The sequence below is a fragment of the Haliotis rubra genome, unplaced genomic scaffold (genome assembly GCF_003918875.1).
Source record: "Haliotis rubra isolate DU_JTF1 unplaced genomic scaffold, ASM391887v1 Scf295, whole genome shotgun sequence".
NCBI lineage: Eukaryota > Metazoa > Mollusca > Gastropoda > Lepetellida > Haliotidae > Haliotis > Haliotis rubra.
This window is the reverse complement of record NW_025766963.1, coordinates 813,950-833,599: the sequence shown is the minus strand read 5'-3', so window position 1 is coordinate 833,599 and position 19,650 is coordinate 813,950. Positions and strand designations below refer to the sequence as shown.

The 19,650-nt window shown below is 40.0% G+C and overlaps 1 protein-coding gene across 1 annotated transcript in view; it reads right to left on the bottom strand.

Moving 5' to 3' along the window:
* The window catches only part of LOC124282195 (ankyrin repeat domain-containing protein 26-like), an 895,780-nt gene that overhangs the window by 298,250 nt on the left and 577,880 nt on the right, over positions 1-19,650 (bottom strand). The window contains exons 31-32 of the mRNA XM_046718159.1: positions 16,556-16,602; positions 3,082-3,223 (exon numbers count right to left, since the gene is read on the bottom strand). Of these exons, the coding sequence (XP_046574115.1) occupies positions 3,082-3,223; positions 16,556-16,602 (189 nt within the window). The remainder of the gene's footprint in view (positions 1-3,081; positions 3,224-16,555; positions 16,603-19,650) is intronic.

The window sequence follows — 19,650 nt, the reverse complement described above, 5'->3', positions numbered from 1 at the left end:
TAAATGAGAGAACTCATGAATCAAATCAGACATTTGAACTTTCTGCTCAGAGGATAAATGTGATAGTTTCTCATCAAGGTGAGCTAACACATCAGAATTTCTTAATTTTGGTGAAACATTATCACTAAGGTCATCAAGCTTCACACTGCTAACACCATCATCAATATAGTCAACATGTTCACCATTATCTTTAGTACAATCAGTAACTTGGGAGAGTGTGGCAATATAATTGACCTGTTTGGTTTCTAACCTGTCATGGTATTTCTTAATCATGTTTACATGACACAACCTCTTTTGCTTACGACGGCCAGGCGTCAGGATGACATAGTCTGTGTCGCTAACCTTTTTGTCAACAACATATTGACCTTGATATCTAGCTCTCAGTGGTTGACCAGGAATGGGAAGTAAGACAAACACTTTCTCACCACAAATGAAAGTTCTCTCTCTTTTGACTTTCTGTCATAATATAACTCAACATCCTCACCCTGCACACTAATAAGCTGCTCTCTAGAAAGAATGTGATCACCACCAAACAAACTATCAGACTTATCAAGAAGACCTGAAGAGTTACTACTCTTTGAAGATAAGTCATCAGCCTCTACCTCACAAAAAGAATGATCCATGAAAGTATCTTACAAATCATAAATGGAATCATTCAGCAAAGAAGTCTTGGAAAATCTGATATTTCCTCATAGCAAGTGTGGCCTCAAGTTTGAAATGTGAAGAAATTTGCAATAAATCTGATTTGTGCAATTCACTGATTGTCTCAGGGTCAGGGGACTTAAGAAACTTCCCAAGTTTAAACACCTTTTTGCTGGTTTCAGAATTAACTTGTTGCAAAATTGCAGAAATTTGAAATAAATTTCACAATAGGTCTCAAATGTCAAATGAATTCTATCTCGGACAAGCCCCCAATTTTGTTATGGTTAATAAATTGCTGTGACAAAAGGTTTAAGAGTCCCCTTTGAACCAGCAAAATAGAACACAGACAAGTCTAAAATATTCAATAATATATTGAGCAAACAATGAGCAAACTACAATGAATGACAATACAGATATCTAGTACAATGCAATTGAGTCACAAATCTAAAATATTGGGTCACAATTCTAAAATATTAACTCACCAGAATCTTGACATTTACAGTGAGAGCAGATATGCTGAATGAAGGTTGTTTACAATGACATATGTTGAATATAGACGAGCAGGGTCAGTCTAGAAATGTAGGTCAGACGATGACGATGGCAGATAGATGTACACAACTCCAATGATATGAAAAGTCTGATGTGATTCCCCGCTGCACAACGCAACAACCAGCCTTTATATAGCTCTTACACAGTTCTCGAGCATTCTAGTAAAGGTGGACAGCATCACTATCCACTCAGAACACTAGGCTATTTTCTCGAACATACGACCGGGAGTCAAAACAAAATAAAGCCAAGGAAGGCAACTCTGGAGCGCTATCAAAAAGGCGTACTGCTAAAAATACTATTGCCATTACACATATATGATGCGAGATGTCACCCACAACCCACACCCATAATAACTATCACTTAATCAATGGTATTACAAATTACAAAAAACACACTCCCGTAACATTGTATTTCGGAAAAAAACACACGAAAAACAAGCCTAATTGTACATAGTACAAATGACACCAAAAATATACCAACTAAAGTACTGTCGGAAATGCTAGAAAAATGCTTTTTGACTTATATTTAAAATTCAGAGGTATTACAGTTACTTAAATAACAAATATCACTTTAAGAAACATCTACCTAATGTAGACCGAGGGAATAAATTTTGAGAATGCCCTAAAATGCGTTTTTACTGATGAAAATACCAAAAACTTAGAAAAATAAGGGGTAGTGGGACGTTATTTGAAACAAACATTAATTGCCCGTGTTACATCATCAGCATGCGCGGTATCGACAGGTGAAATTGACACCAGAGCACACGCTCGGGCGAGGGGTCATCTCAATAGATGTTTTCTTCAAAATGTTGAATATGTGTACGTATAGTATACGTATTGGTTATGTAAGGGATCATTTGTGTATGTGTGTTTGTTGTGAAATAAACATACGAATTACTGTACATTGGAAAGAATCCTATCACTTGTGTTATCTTATCGATTGATTGTAGAAATGTGCAACGTTTTAATAAATGTTTTGCATGTCAACAGTATATTTCATTGCAAAAATATGGATGTAATTCGGTCAGTTTAATCTAGTTGTGAACATTGGCCAAAGATTTAACGAAGTCACTGGTGTAGCTTCTTTAGAATATATATATCATTCTTCTCTTAAAGTTTGTAGACAGCCCGTCTAAGTACTCCCTTGTCAAAGTTGTCAAGGATGGTTTTACGTCCCGGTTTTGCTTTTGAGACGGTCCCTGTCTTGTCTGATTTGTTTACAATATTGTAAACTTGTTGGTAAGACATACCAACAGCTCTGCAAGTTCTGTAATAAACCATTTCTATACTAATGAAAGGTTTACCTCTGTCTTTTTGCAAGCACAAAAAACTTATAAACCTTTGCAACAATCGTCTGCAAATAGTTGGCCATAGTGGACGCTGAAAGATGTGCATGCATGATGGGAAACTTATTTATCAAGACTTAACATTTATATTAATATTTCTTCAATAAAGAAACGATAATTAAGTAAAGTAACACAAACATTCAACATTTATTTGTTTAAGAAAAACGTTAATTTATATTTTCACACCATCTGTATTATTAGCATAAATTTAAAGACTATTTCAGATTTCTGTTGTTGAACTCTGAAAAAATCTTAAGTTGTTGTTTTGGTACCAAATTCTCTCCTGTAAACTGCCCTTTAAATGCATGGGATGTTTAATCAATTGAAATAAAAATTAGGTACACTATAGGTGAGTTGATATATCGACAACATAATACATTTATCACCTTTCTAAAGATATTAAGGCTAAAAAGCATTTTTCTAGCATTTCCGACAGTACTTTAGATGATAATCTTCTTGGCTTGTATTGGAAACTTGCTAGATCTGGATCAATCAATCTGTTTGGCATTCTTGCAATTTTGTGGATTTTTTTTTATCTTACTCACGTTTTCATTTTCCAACTTAATGGACATGATCATGTTGTTTAGCTTTTCCTGGGCATCCAAACTTGCATCCTGTAAAGTAGCTTGTCTGACATTCTCCAGCTGCTGCTTCAGATGTAGGCTCTCATGGTTGGCCTGGCTTAATCTTGCAAAACAGAAGAAATATTCTTGAATGATCCAAAGGCATCTACAGAAAAAAAATAAGTGGTACAGTACTGGGTAAGGACAGACACTTAACAAACTCTGCTCTAATCATTGTAACTTACATATCTTCTGTTTCTATTATTGACAAAATCAATCAATAGTTATCATTTCATGTAATTCTGAAAATACTACCGTCATTACACCACAGAAACAAATTCCCTATTTCAGCTGTCATCACATGAAAAAATCTTTTAGACTTTCAACAGACATCCTCTCCAGTGCCAAACTTTCTATTTCTATTTCCAGTGCCTTTCCATTTCACTGGGCTGCAGCACGAAAGGACCTTCGCTTACGTGTGAGAAATTGAGACTACGAACGAGCTTCGGTATTTTTGCACGGAAAATTGGACAAAATGCCAAGGAAAAATGGAAATTGATACTCCTTCGGAACATGCATGGATTCTTTTGAAAACATACAGCAAAACTACGTCAAAACCTAAGCAAAGTGGCAGAAAATTCCACAGAGAAACTGCAGAACACCCAGGACAAGTACTGATTACAATGGAAAACATTCGGATAAATTGCAGAACACACCCGGAAAACGCTGAACATGCGAGGTGAGGTGGTGAGGTGAGGTTACGGTACTAATCCAGATGGCGGGGAAGAAGTTCGGAAACACTGGAAAAAACTTGAGTATTTTTGTGTTCAGGACGGAAAAAGCACGTATACCCTCGCGTATATGCGTGATCCTTGTAAATCATGTTCGATTTCGGACCAAACGTGTCGGAAATTTCGGTAAAGATCAAAGGATTTTCACCTGAGTCCGCCTATAAAGATGCTGTTTCGACCACAGAAGCTCATGCCACCATGGGAAAGCCTTCTGGAAACAGGGAATACTTGGAACTACTCCACATGGAAAAGCCTACTCAGAAGTTGGATAACTTGGACCTGCTTCACCTGCTGCTGCTGCCACATGAGCACAATGAATTGCAACGAGATATTGGCATCCACAACAGAAGACAAGCAAGACGACCGCATACACTCCCAAATGGTTCTTGGTGCGTCCATGGCTGAGAGTGGAGCGAAGAATTGGTCTTGGTAACTATGACAATCTGATGTAGGAGCTCCGTTTCGAAGACAAACAGTCCTTCTTCAACTATCTTTGGGTGCCACCTAATCTCTTTGACAAGTTGTTGATGATCATGGCTCTTCGACTAACAAAGAAGGAAACCAATTTCTGGACACTCAGTCTTGGCCTGAAACTTGCTGTCACCATACGTCATCTGGCTTCTGGTGACAAATATCCGACTCTGGCATATAACTTCAGGGTATCTAGTCACACCATTGCAAGCTTCCTACCTAAGGTCTGTCAGTCTATCATTGATCACTACAAAGACTAAGTAATACAGTGTCCACATACTGAGCAGGAATGGAGATCACTCATCTGGGATATCCAAGATAATGGAACCTCCCCCATACTCTGGGAGCCTTAGATGTGAAGCACGTCGCCATTAGAAAACCACCATCCTCTGGAAGTCTATACCATAACTACAGGGATTCTTCTCCATCATACTGTTAGCATTGGTAGACGCCAAATACAGGGCTGCAGATTTAATTGTGTCTGAGTGTTGGATGACAACCATGGTGATGTGATGATGGTGCACAAGGAGTCCTGTTATGAGTACAATCGCCTAATTGACTACATAACTCCTACACTTGTGATGGTTTGCTCTTCAAAAAAAAACCTTGGCTTACTCAGCACAAAAACTCCCAGGGAGTGGGCGCTCCCGTGTAAATGTGGTTTCAACTTCCAGCAAGCCCAAGGAATTTAAGTCTTGTGACTCTAATCTGGAAAGCTTGGTGATTGAAGCCTTGGCAGAGCCCAGGCTGTGATGTCAGCGGTGAGACATCCGCCTTTTCCCTTTGTTTACAGCGCATTCATCTACATAACAATGGGGTGATTATTCTTGGTTTGCAATAAATGCAAGATGGGATATTGTGTTCACAGGGGTGTCCCAGTCCATCCAAAAAGAACAAACAAAAGAAACATGGTTAGGAAAATCGAAAGCAAAATTGAGGAAAGATGCTGTGCCAACTAAGATAAAAACAAGAAGACAAAGTCATCAATATCCGCTGCAATGGTAAAATAACCTTCATGAATATGTCAACTAGTTATGACTATGTCAATTGTAACTTGTTCACATTGATCTAACAAAAACTTATATATCAAACTTGTATCAACAACAGACTGCCCGAGTGCTTCTATGGTTTGATGTACCTTAGTAATGTTGATATTGGAAATGGAGTGGTACTGTTGATTTATGTCATTAGATTCTTGTATACCTTTAAAGTGGAAGGAGAGTATTGAAAGGTTTTTAAATTCTGCTTTGGCAAGGAGTACTACCACCAATTTTAGTCGAAGTCAAACTTGTTGCCATGGAAACGCAAACATTATTTTATTCAGAAATCCAAAACTACAGATGTGGCAAGATTGGTGAAGAAACATTGAACAATTTTAAAGTTCTGCATCCCGAAAAGAGCACTACCACCAATTTCAATCAAAGTCTACTTGTTTCCATGGAAACACAGAAAATATTTTATTAAAATATCTAAAACTACCAAAAAGCACCAGTTCGCCACCAGACCTATCTATGTGCAAAGTTTGGTGAAGAATTTTTTTATGTTCTGCTCTGCGAATTTACACAGATGGACGGACGGTGTAAAAAATAATACCCCCTGCAAAAGGAACAATTACATGTATTGTTAGTAATTGTTAGTAAACTTACCTCTGGATTATGGTAGCCTTATTCCTGTGGATTCACAGATACATACAGAAAATCAAATGAAATTTTAAACACTAAGTCATAGCTATTCCTAGTGGTATGCCTATCCTAACCCTGAGTTATCTCCCCTGATCATGACGTCACTGTATTGTTTATCTAGAAGTTGTAGAACCCTTCATAATTTTTCTAAAAAAGAAACAACACACATATAACATCTTCTAAGGATACATCGCGGGGAGGATATTGGATGGGAACTACTCCCCATAATCCAGAGGTAAGTTTACTAACAATTACTAACAATACATGTAATTGTTACTAATTATAACATAAACATTCCCTCTGGATTATGGTAGCCTGAATCCCAAGTAAGGAAGGAGGGGTTACCCTTAGAAGATAATACCCTCTATACAACTAGCTGAAAGTTGATTACTCAACCTCCTATGAATAATTATGACTTAGTCATAGATAAATATAATTATCTCTAGATTTGTCAGTAGAAGTGAGGGAATACATTCCCAGAGATGGTGAGTCTTCTAACTTCCTTCCAAATATGGTTGACAGAATTGATAAAATGATAATCCTAATCCTTAACTAATGATGATTACTTGGTTCCTGACGACTTAACCCGGACTACGATAGTTCCCTTTATTTCTAGCATGATTCTATCTGATCTATCGTAAATCACCATTAAACCAAAATCTCCTTAGATGCTATGATGTCACTTCTGGTGATCTATGACGTCACTTCGGGTCTGATGACGCCACTTCCAGTCTACTGACGTCACTTCCAGTTATATATCGTCTCTTCCAATTCTATGACATCATTTCCCGGTTCCCTGAACCAATCTCTAAGATATGACGTCACTCACCATGAATCTGACGTCTCTATTAAACAAATTAAGTGTCCTCCGTTTCCACCTTGTGATGTCACTTCTGGATATGACGTCACTTCTGGTTCTATGATGTCACTTCCGGTTGAAGCTGTCACTTGGATCTAAGTGTATACCATCAACCATAGCCGGGAAGTTAGAGACTCAGCCCATAATGTGCTCGGTTAGGAGATACCAATGAATGCAATGATTCCTACCGTGGTATCTCCGGCTTGCTGTAGGCTGTGTCTGATCCAATATTGTTTGTTCAATATATTATTGAATATTTTAGACTTGTCTGTGTTCTATTTTGCTGGTTCAAAGGGGACTTTTAAACCTTTTGTCACAGCAAATTATTAACCGTAACATATGCCACATTTCTGGGCTATTCCTTGCCCCTTCATCAGGTGAATTGAAACAAACAAGATACACCAATGAGCATATATACTAAATGTACAAGAAGCCAGTGTTGCATGTATATACAATAAACTGGATAAGAAACAGGAGATGAAAGAGTGAGATGTACAGATAATGGGCATTGTTTATACAAGAGAAGAGTTTATACAAGTGATTAGCAAATGTGGGAAGAAGCCAGTAATGAGCTTATTGACTTCCTAGGCACTGGGGAGGTACACTCCTTGATCCCTGTTCAGCTGCGGTTGTAATTGATAATTTGGTTGATGAGAATAAAGAATTTTTATCATTTGAAGAATTTAAAGAAAGGTACCATACTTCCATTTTTTTTATGGTACTGTTAACAGTATCAAACAATATTTGAAATTTCTTACTTTAGATAGAGGTCAATCTGACACTGTTTTAAATTATAGATGTACCCTGCAGAAGTTGCATAGTCAGAAATCAGGGGCAAAGCATATATATTCTGTACTGATAATGAGCTTCGCAAATCGTACAGCTGCTCCTCGAGCTTGCTGGCTATCAGCGGCTTGACCCGATCGAAATCAATTTTCGAGTCGACGACCATCCGCCAGCCTCGCAGATACTTACCAACAGCGTGCTCTGTGGGCACGAATCTAAGTTAGACCGGCTTGCTGTCTTCCAGCAATGCGATCAGCTTGGCTTTGCAAAGCTAGGAGTACCTGCGCAGCCCGAGCTCTCTGGCTTGGTTTTTCAACTGTTTAACAGTTAATTTAATGTCCAACAGTTGAGATTTTCCGTAATGGCATTTTACTCAAACACCGTCTACCAAACACGTGTTGGTTGCAAATCCCTCTCTGATAGACATCATGTGTATTCCGCAGTACTCTGTCGTGCATTTATTGCTGAAGGTCTTGGCTTTTCCCAGAAGCACGTATTTGCAACGATATGGAGCGTTTCTGGTCTTCGTATGTATGCACCTAGATATACACTAGTCTAATTGTTTGGCGATGAAGACTGTCGTGGCAAGGCCTAACACAACGAAGATCAACATGCTTTTTTTCTGATTCGAAGAAGGCGTGTAATACTCAGACAGGGTGGGCTCATCTCCCAGGGGAGCCAGTCTTCTTCCCGTTGCAAGGAAATAGTCTTTCATGGCTTCTTTGACGCTGTTGAAAGTATGCACTTTGTGATTTTCTTGCTGGAGTTGGTCGTGGATGAAATCCATTCTCTGCATGCATTTTTAGCGTACTTGGCTTGCATGGCCTGTAATTGCTCTAGAGCTAAATCATGACGTTTCAGTTCTGCCTCTATTTCAGCTGCTGCTGCATTGGATGTTCGTAAAAAAGAAAAGAGATAATTGCTGCCCGAAAACGCCAGGGCAGTGACTAATGCCCAGCCGACCATCATCGCTATTGTGGCCATCTATAATATATATGTTTAATTATCATTTTATTTCAATATATTTTCCGGAATGATGCCTTGCTTGACGAGCATGACTTTGGTGGCCATCGCCAGTCCAAAGTTGAACACGAGCATGCCCATGTCTTGCAGGTTGAATTTCGAGTTTGGGTGCCGGTTGTTTGGTGATCACTATGCTCAATCAAGCGTAGGCTATGGCAAGTCTGCTGACCACGGCGGCGTGATACTCATCGTTAACGAATGTTTTTCCGTCGATGGTTCACATTGTATGTATATTTATTACCCACATGGTCAACGTATGGGTAGTTGCATACTAATCTTGTACGTCACACGAGTGTCGTATCGCATTGACCTGTGACGTAACGACTTGACCTGAGATTCTAACGATTTGATTGGATAACCGATGACCTCTCAGTTAGGTCACCTTGTTACGGAACTACTTGTTCATTCATAACAAACACGTGAATTCATTCATTCTACAAGTTAGATGCATTGTGGGAATGTAAACATTGCGAACGTTGCCGTGTCGCTGTTTAATTGTGAGTCGAACTGAGACATATAAAACATAAACGCAATGTTTCCACCAGTGATGTTAGCCGAGTGAAGCAGTTGCAAACCAAGAAACGGGGTGCTACGGAGTAGTTTACTGTAGGAGACTGTACGAGAGGCGATGACAACTGACATGCATCGTGATGTCGGTTACCAAGGGGACAGACGAGAATGGCGTAGTGACGTCAATACAGTGTGACGTCATGCAAAAGTGTACTTCAGAACAAAATTCTTCCGCAACCTCTTAATGAAACCGGTTTCGGTTTGAAACCATAACAATAACAAAAATATGCTATTTTGTCAATTCAATGCATGTAAGACGTGGGTAATAAATAAAATACCACACTCGGTCTCATTACATACGAATTATACGAAACGAGTGTCCTTCCTATGTTTTTTTACCATAGGAAGGACACTCGTTTCGTATAATTCGTATGTATTGAGACCGAGTGTAATATTCTCTATGTATTAACCCATTCAACACCGCAGGGTGAATAATCAGCCACAACGTTATGAGTCCCCAGACACCGGAGGCCGATTAATCGGCCAGACAGTAGTCACGTCAGAATGAGATATAATTTTAGGAACCTACCTGACATATATTAAATCTATCACTTTTTACAATGTCTGAAAAAATTTACTACATTTCAACTGATCATATATTATCGGCAGAATTACAATTATAAACTATTTTTCGCAATGTTATTGAAAACAACAATTCTCGGACACATGCTTCGGCAGCGGGTCCACAATAAAATTGTCAGAGACCAAAGTAACGATGTTTCGAGGAAATCATTAAATAAATTGAATAAACCAATGAATAAAATCAACAAGACCATTATGAAAGCTGTCAAACGTACATATAAACTACTATTTCCATCTTTTTGTGCGATCATGTGATGCAAGTCAAGTCACTGACAAGTGACATCTCGGCTTTCGCCGCCTCAATCTTCACACTCGGACACGATGTTTAATGCGAAAATATATGCATAAAGCATTTTTGTCACAGGTCATAACCTAGCACGATACATCCAATAAGTTCCATAATTAATGTATAGGTAGCGATTTCTTGCTTAATACGTTCAGAATAGCATTATTTTACCCAAAACTTTCGTCTACCGGGTATATCTAAAGGTTTTCGTTTTCGTAAAGGTATCCATTGCTGTAATATGATTGCCTGATTTTGACCAATCACGATCCTTATAGTAGACTGTGACGAAAAAGCGTTATCAGAAACCAATCTTTATCCAATAAAATCGCTTCTTACAACTTTGAAAATACTCTTGGCAAGGGTACAGTGATATTGTTGATGTTCAGAGCTTTCGAACGATACCTGCCATCAAACGAATCGCCTCTCATATTATTCATATGAAGCTTCGAAAACGGAGGTATTTTCTGCTGTCGTGTCATGTTACCGAGTGGAAAGCCGCTGGTATCGGGAAGTAGGCGACCATACATATTATTTAAGAATTTTTTTTATAATAAGTTTCTGATTACGTAAAAATGAAAATATAAAAGGAACAGGCACAGGGATATTAAGACATGTCACAAATGTATGGAAAAAAAATCGCCGTAGTTTTTGCTTCTTTCGTGGTTTATCTGGACATTATAAATGTAAGCTTGCATTTTCATTAAAAATAAATATATTTCAGTTGTAGTTGTATTATTTAAATAATATGATGAAATAAATTTCATATTTATGAACAGTAGGATTAGATCTTTCAAATGGTGTATGATATGTAGTTGCAATAACATTTTACAAGCTCATATTTTCATTGATAAACATAGGCTTGATCTATGACCTTAGAGTCTCTGGGAACTCGGTGTCATGGCAGTAAAAGCTTCTGGTTGATTGGTGTTGAAAGAGTTAAAGATAATTTTTTTCTATTTATAACATGATATGTGGGTTTACTTCTAATTGTTGTTTAGGTGGCGGTGGAAGCATCCTAGGCAGAGGTGGCTGTGGTGTTGTTGACGATTTGAATTTGTATATCAATGCAGTGATAACGGTGATGCATGCTGCTGCTATGGTGTACAGGGCCCGTTGACGGTGATTTTTCTTTCTTTCTGTTTTTGGCTAACCTGCCTTTTTCACCAACCCTGTGTTTTTTGTCATTTCAGCGCCGAGTCTGGATTCGTATCTCGAGTACAGTTTGTCGACTTCTTCGGTGGACATCTTGTAAATTTTCTCAGCGGTGATATTATTATTGCCCAAGTATTGCTTGCCTTTGCCTTTGCCTTTGCGTGTACTTGGTGGTTAGGTATTGTCTGAGCGAGTTGGAAGATCCTTGACAACCGCGTTGATTTCCAGCGCACATTTGATGGCCGGTAGTTTTCAGATTTCGTCCCACTGTTGGTAGGCTCTTATGCCTTGGCTGAACAGCTGGTTGGGCACGCCCTCGACGGTCACTTCCACTTTGGTGATATCGGGGTTCCAAATGGCTTCGCTGTCTCTTCGAAACAGCTGGTATTCCACAGCAGGAATTATCAAAATGCCTTTCATTGGTCGGGCCTTCACATTCAGGTGGATGTTCCACAGCGTGTCACTCTTGTCCTTGACGATCTTCCAGTGCAGCAAAACGCGATTGTACCGGATGGACAGCTTTCACGAGTACTGGCTGCGAATCTGCCGGGCCAGTTCCGGGCTCGTGACCATGTCGAACTCCAGGGAAATGTTGTCGACGACGTAGCTGGCCTCGGTGCCGTCTGGTGTAAGGATAACTTTGCCGTAGTCATTGAATGTGAGTTTGTATTCCAGCCTGTCGCCCAGCATGGCTTGATAAAAGGGCATGTGTCCCTCGAGCATCTCGAAGTTGAGCAGAATGCAAAACCCGTTCCCGAACACCCCGGCTACGGCTTTATCTTCCTCTCTAAAATGGATGCACGTACCTTGCTCAAAAGCATACCCCGTGTGCAACCTCAACAAATCAGCACACATGCTCACAAATACCTTGGTATTTCATGTTTTCTCTTTCGCTCTTGGTTCTCCAGAGGTCTGTGTAACTGAAAAATACGCCACTGTCGTAGATGCTCAGGACCTCGTTCCCTCGTTTCTTGACGATGGCTCGACCGATGTTCTTCATGAGTTCTCTTTTGCTGTCCTCGGATTCCAAAGTGATCTGAAAAGCCAGTAGAGCCGGGACTATGACGTCATTCTCACCCAGGTTGGGGAATCGAACCAGCAGTGTTTGGTTTTGTTTACTTGTGCTCGGATTGTTAGTGATCGTCACGGATTGACAAACGGCTTTGACTCTGAGCGGTTCCCTCAATCTTCGGAAAGGATCCAGCTTTATTTCGTATTGCAACATTGTAATATAAATTATAAATTTAATATAAATGGATAATGGCTGAAGGCAGCGACGATATCGGAATGGACAATTTAACTACCACAACACCCCGTTGCTTGATGATGATGATGATGATGCCGCAGACACCTCGTCCATAGGCGACACCGTAGGCGAACTCTTAAAGCAGACCGTGAATGATTATTACGATGCTTTAAGGCGAGATAAGAATTATGTCGTGCCCCCGTACCATGACTATTCAAAGCTCAAAATTGATAAATCTGGTGGTCGATCTCATGAACACCCGTACGAGAAAAACCCTTGCTCTGTCGACTCTGGTCGGAAAACACGGCGTCAACTTCGTCCAGACAGATTACGGCGGCGGATGACCCAAACTTCCACTGATGGCCACCAAAGATCTGCAAACAGCAAGTACCGAGCTCGGAGCCACAGCGGTGTTCCCATCAAGAACTTAAAACTCTAGACGAGGCTGAGAACCATACGTGGAGAGCTCTTGAACAACATTGAGAAAGTGAACACACTTACGACCGCATAGCTCTTGAGAAAAGAAAACTCACAGAAACACAGGACCAATACGAGGTCGACATGATGACCAAAACATTGCGCGAAGACCAGAAATTGTCCCAACTGGAAACGGCTTCCACCAACTGAGAAATGCTCCGATTGCAAATCAGCCAAGAGTGAGAAAGCATCGGCAGAGTCTTAAACGAAGACACCACATTAGCCAACAGGATCCAAACTCTGTTCCGGGAACAAGGGATCATCATCACCAGTGTTCTGACGGCGCTCGGCTTCATCATATCGACCTGAGTCGTTTCCCTGACCGGCGGCAGCATGCCACCACGCCACCCTACTGACGATGTCAGAGACAGGATAAAAAAACATCTGAAATCTCCCAGGAAAGCACTCGCTAAACTAGCCGCCGAAGCACTCCCAGGCATCCCAAGCAGCATCGTCTCGTGGCTGCTGGGCTTGTTATTGAAAATGGCCACTTGGCTTGGTCGAAACCTGTGGTCGTGCTATCGAACAACGGGAAAGACAACTTGAAATTCGTCCGACCTCTGGCCAGAACGCTTGGGTTGACGTTGAACGATATACCACCGCAAACCACCGTGATGGGCACGAAATTGCCCAACCCAGTTCCCTATCGCAAGCTGTGCATTTATCTCGATCAGATAAGCACGACCGATAACATTCAAGGTGAAAGGCCTTCGATGCTGCTGCAATAGCGGGATTCTACTCATGGCTTATGTCCCGTCGCAAACCCTTGGACAACGGGTGTGCCTCCGATAGTCGATAATAAGCAGACGCTGGCTGCCCCTACTGTTGTGTCTATACAACAGTATTTATGGCTCTGTGGTACTTTTTGCACAATGCGCTTCCTACATCACGTTCATTTCTAGGCTTCGTACATCACGTTCATTTCTAGTTGGTGTTTGATGTCGCTTATTTGTCGCAAACAAAAGGCGTCCATGGTTTCCAGTGTTTTGACCACTTCGTCCTTGGCCGGATACAATCCCATCGTTCTTGAGAGAGTGATATCAGACCGCTACCCTCTACACTACTCATGTCAAGAGTCATGAAGACAGCAAGAAATTACACAGCTATTTTAAGTGTGCCAAGGTTTTTGGACACAATCTGAAATTTGAGGTTGATTTTGTTGATGGCACTGTTCTGCTGGACGGTACAGCAATGTGAGTAAACCAAGTGAAGTCATTCACCAAGTCTGCCCAAAGTCGGTGATTTGTGGAGAAGCCATAGCATCGTGTGTACATGCAGTGTGTGGAACAGAACAGCAATCGGATAAAGGCGGCTGGTCTTAAATCTGAAACTGAGGGCTTCCTTTTGCTGCTCTGGACTAGTCACTTCCCACTCACAATCACCTCAATGTGGTTCTAAAGAAAATATAACATGAAATGTCGACTGTGTAATGAATGTACAGATACTGACCAACACCTTGTCAGTGGATGCTGTTCCTTGGCACAAACAGCATATCTTAAAAGACATGATGGTATGGCTCGTTGCTTCTACTATTGTTTTCACCATGCCTGTGGCTCTGACTCAAATGTCCATCCATGGTACGTACGACCCTGAACATGTCCAGGGCATCATGGAACAAGATGATTTTAAACTTCTTGGAATAGGCCCATATTCAGCCTCAAAAGAAATTCCAGCCAACAAACCTGACCATGTCCTTCTTGATAAGGCTAATGAATTAATTTATATCATTATTTTTAATCCGTAGAACATAATAATGGATTTAAATAGCACATCGTATCCATCAATAGGTGCTCAATGGCACTTTGAAAAAATAAAAAAAAGTCAAGGAACATATGTACAGACAAATTCCATAGAGTCTAGTGAATGGCAATGCAAAAGAGGTACATTATGAGGAGACAATTGAAATTCTCTTTGGATATAGTGGTCATTAATTCTGAAGGTAGAGAGTTCCAGAACATGGGACTGCAAACTGAAAAGGCACAATCAGACATCATAGAGGTGGAAAGAAGTTGATTTATTTGGTGATCATTGGACGTCGGAGTGAGTGTTCTGGGGAGTAAAGGGAGATCAGGTCCTTTAGATATGATGGATAACTGTCATTGAAGAGTTATGCAGCAAACCTTGTAGACAATACAAGAGGAGACGGGACCCAATGCAAGGTTTTGAGAACTGGTGTTATATGCTCTGATTTAGGAATCTTAGAGATACACCTAGCTGCCGAGTTCTAAATCCTCTGTAGCTTGAAGATGTCTTTGTTTGGAAGATTTGCATACAGGGCATTACAGTAATCAATCTTGGAAGACACAAGACACTGCATCAACAAGCTTGGCGGTAGGTGTATCCAGATGGTAACACACTTTCTTGATGTTATAAATGTTGTGGAAACATGCTCTGCTGACAACGTATATGTGAGTATCCATTGTCAATGTTGAATGTGGTTCAAAACAGTCTGCATTGAGGACGAGTAACAGAAAGTTAAAAGTGCCTCCGTTTCGCTTGATTCTTCACTGGAAGTTTCTCTTGCAAGATTTAAAATCCACTCTTACTGATATGGTCTAACATCCATGTCAAAAATGACATCGGCAACATCTTTTACAACTTCATAATCCATGGTCACTATCAAGTTGTCTGGTAAAATCAAATTGGAAGCCATCGGCAATGGGCGCATAAGACTTCGTGTCACATGATACCTGTTTCTGCTCATTAATTGTCGGGTGTTTGCGTAATAGGCGGAAATACGAGTGGGTTTTTAACGTGTTTTTACCTATTTTACAAACGTTTTGTTCAATTTTAATCATGGAAGGTGACTTTTAGAATGCCTTTACCCCTATGAAAACTTTTTTGGGCGTTAGTATTCTCCATTAGAGCTTCCGTAATTTGTGAAATAAGAATTACAGAGATAAAAGGTTTATTGTCAGTTTAAGTCTATACTTGGTCAATAGACCAGTATTCCAGTTCATCAGCCTGTGAGAGCTACTGTTGGACTGTGTCTTTATGATTACTCAGCGTGGTTATAGCCCAGGAAAGCCATGTTTCAGAAAAACAGAGTTGAAAATGGTGTGTCTCAACTGGCAATAGGCATGGTTGAGTGATCATTTGAATGTGGCTCTCCCTGCAATGTGCTATTGGCTAATCCATGTTACCATAAATAATGGCTATATAATATTGAAATGTTCATTATGTAAAATCTAGAAATCCAGTTGAATTGTTCATGGAGAAAAGTCCAGATCACACAAACTAGCTGCCGCACGTAGGTACTCAAACACATTTTACGAATCATTTATGATTACACAACCAAATATTTCTTTGAAGCATTTTAACTTATGGGTTGGGCAGATTAATTCAATGTTTTATCAGGTATAGATATGTGCTCAGCTATAACCGTCTGAGACTGTGGTCGTAGGCTATCCTGCCCCAGTAGACATAAAACACATATCAATCTATATATAAAGAAATTGTGAAAAAAGTGTCTTGGCACAAAAGAATCAACATCTGATGAAAACTTTGTAAAAAAAACCCATTATAGCTTACTTTTCTTGTAACATCTCAATCTTCATTCCCAGTTTGGAGTTATGGTCCTGGAAAAAACAAAAGAGTCATTTAATGTCAAAACAAAACAAGATCATTATTACTCAAATACTTTTAGAATGCATAATATTTATGATACTGTAACACTTCTACCTTTATTGTGTATGTTTTGCATGTGCATAAATGAGTCCTGATGATAACTGTTAGGTTATCTTTTGTGATGAAATCAATTTTCTGTGTAATTCTGAATATTATCTGTATGATCTAACAAGAGGACAAATAATCAATATCCCTCACAATAAATTCTTGTCTTGCAAATGTCAGCTACTTCTATTTATTGAACAAATAAACCTCAAATGTCAACCTCACTATTTTTTAACAATATTTTAAATCTTCCTTACCTATGTATTCAATTCAGCTACTGGTTTTAGATATTGGAAATTGTAACTATAAATTGTATAATTATATACTTATTCTATCTCATGGTATGCACTTCACTCTCTTACTTCGACCATGGCGTAGAAACATGCTGTAGGCTAAGTCAAATCAAATCTTCTGGCCTCTCTCCCATTCGATCGCTCCCCACCGTTCCCATTCCTGGACACGTCAATCATCCCTGTCAAGCGTGCAAAGTGCCCAGGACAGTCACATGACATCCCACTACTATCATTCTCGTCTTAAAGCCCCAAGTTATCTGTGATGTGGGGAAGGTCTGGTGAGAATCCATCGCGTGAGATAGGATAAGTATTACAAACCTACAATTTATAGTTAAAATTTGATAAGTTTTAAACTATCTTATGGTATGCATTTATCCCCTGGTCGGATGGTGGGACGCAGATTACCCTGTGTCAAAGTATAAGAACCGTGAAGTCGCATTGCACAAGGAGGCCTGGAGAAAGCACCAACTCCCGATATACTATACTCCATAACTTGCGATGGATTGCTTCTCATTGATAAAACCCTTGGCTTACACAGCACAAAGACTCTCGGGAGTGGGTGGTCCCGAATCAATGTGTTTTTCAGCCACAACTTTTGTTCAAGACAAAGGACGCAGTTTGGCAAGTAAGCCCCAAATTGCCGCGATTTCTCAGACCTCAGTGAATTAAAGTCTAAGACCTTAATCTGGACGGTCCCTGCTTTGATACCATCCCCCGCAGTCACATGCTGGAAGGCCGTGAAATGGAAGACAGGATGGTTCTTAACTCGTTTAACATTCAGTACCAATTGATCATCCAAAGATGAGAAAGGAACTTTGGAGCGGAACACTTCGAAAACTCGTAGGTATTTGGAATCAACACTTCACTGATGTCATTGCTGAGAGAGCAGAGGTCAGTAAGTGGAAAGTCGACCCCCTCTGCGTGAAGTACAAGACTGGCCTCACAGTCTATAGAGTCATGGGTATGTCAGTACTACAATGCCCTAGCTACACCAGGTGACAGTGATCTATGCCCAGGATAAAGTAGAACAAGACAAAAAGATAACATCAACATCTTCTGTTGAACTACAAGGTAGTAGGACCATCATGAGGAAGGCGTAGAATAAAGTAGAACAAGACAAAAAGATAACATCAACATCTTCTGTTGAACTACAAGGTAGCAGGACCATCACGAGGAAGGCGTAGAATAAAGTAGAACAAGACGAAAAGATAACATCAATATCTTCTGTTGAACTACAAGGTAGTAGGTCCATCACGAGGAAGGCGTAGAATAAAGTAGAACAAGACGAAAAGATAACATCAACATCAACTTCGATCAGGCAAATGTGGGCCCACATTCGAAAGTAATGTACGTTGAAAACACCAAATAAATCATGTCTGACAAACAAATACTCAAAAATTCAATCTAAGTGTGACACATTGATTCAGAATGTATGAAATAATTCCAATAAAGCAAAACAATAGCAAAAGACACTGGGCCGTGCTCCGGAAAACTAGGCCGTGCACTCATTGATATTCATGAGTTGTTTCCTTTTGTGGATAAGTGCTCACGGTGTCTATGACGCCATTGGCTGAGATTTTGACCTTTGACGTCATAGATAAGGGTCATATGGTAATTGCTTACTACATCTGCCGAATTTTCACTACGGCAGGTCTACACGACAATATAGCTTCGGAATTATGGAACATGGAAAAGTTTCGAGAATGCTGTGTGAATTTAAGCTGCTGTAGGAGTCTTCGTGTTTGTAAAACTGAGTTCTGGCTTAGTCGAAATTTCCCTGTCTTCAAGGATAAGGACAGATTTTGTAATTTTTGTGGATTTACATCCAAAAGTAACTTTGCCCCAGTTGAAGATTTTCAGGAAGATGAGGTAAATGAACATCTATATTCTCATGGGGGCGGTGGGGCAGCCTAATGGTTAAAGCGTTGGCTCGTCATGCCGAAGACCCGGGTTCGAATCCCCACATGGGCACAATGTGTGAAGCCCATTTCTGGTGTCCCCCGCCGTGATGTTGCTGGAATATTGCTAAAAGCGGCGTAAAGCCAAACTCAGTCAGTCAGTCAGTGTATATTCTCATGGATTTAAACCACTGTTTCCTGAACATGATTTGGATGTTTTATGTTACTACAAGTATCAACTAAGACAGAAAAGGACGTTCAACAAGAGAAGGTACAAAAGAAACACTTTGAATGCATTATTTTATATGAACAGACTGAATTTGAAATTTTATATTCACCAGACATTCAGGTATCCACCTAAAAACACTATTGACTGCACCATCAGGACCCTACTGACCAAAAATCTGAGTGGCTTCCATGAAAAGTTTGACGAACTTGGGGCTTGTTTTTGTGTGTGTTATTCATGATTGACAACATGTTTGTCTCAGGATATTTGAATGAACTGAGGAGAGTTGCTGACGGCTTGCCTGCCAAGGAAGGAAGAATAAAACAATTACTGGTTTGGTGGTCAAAGAAGAAACAATCATACATTACTCATATTGCCATGTTTAACCGCACCAATATTGTGAACAATCTTGCTGTGAACTGGAACCATATTTCAACTCAGGAATCTTTACAAGATGTGACATTTGAAGACGAGGCAGTTCAACGTATATTTGGGGATACCTACATCATGTATGATTTTGCAATCATTTCCCATGGA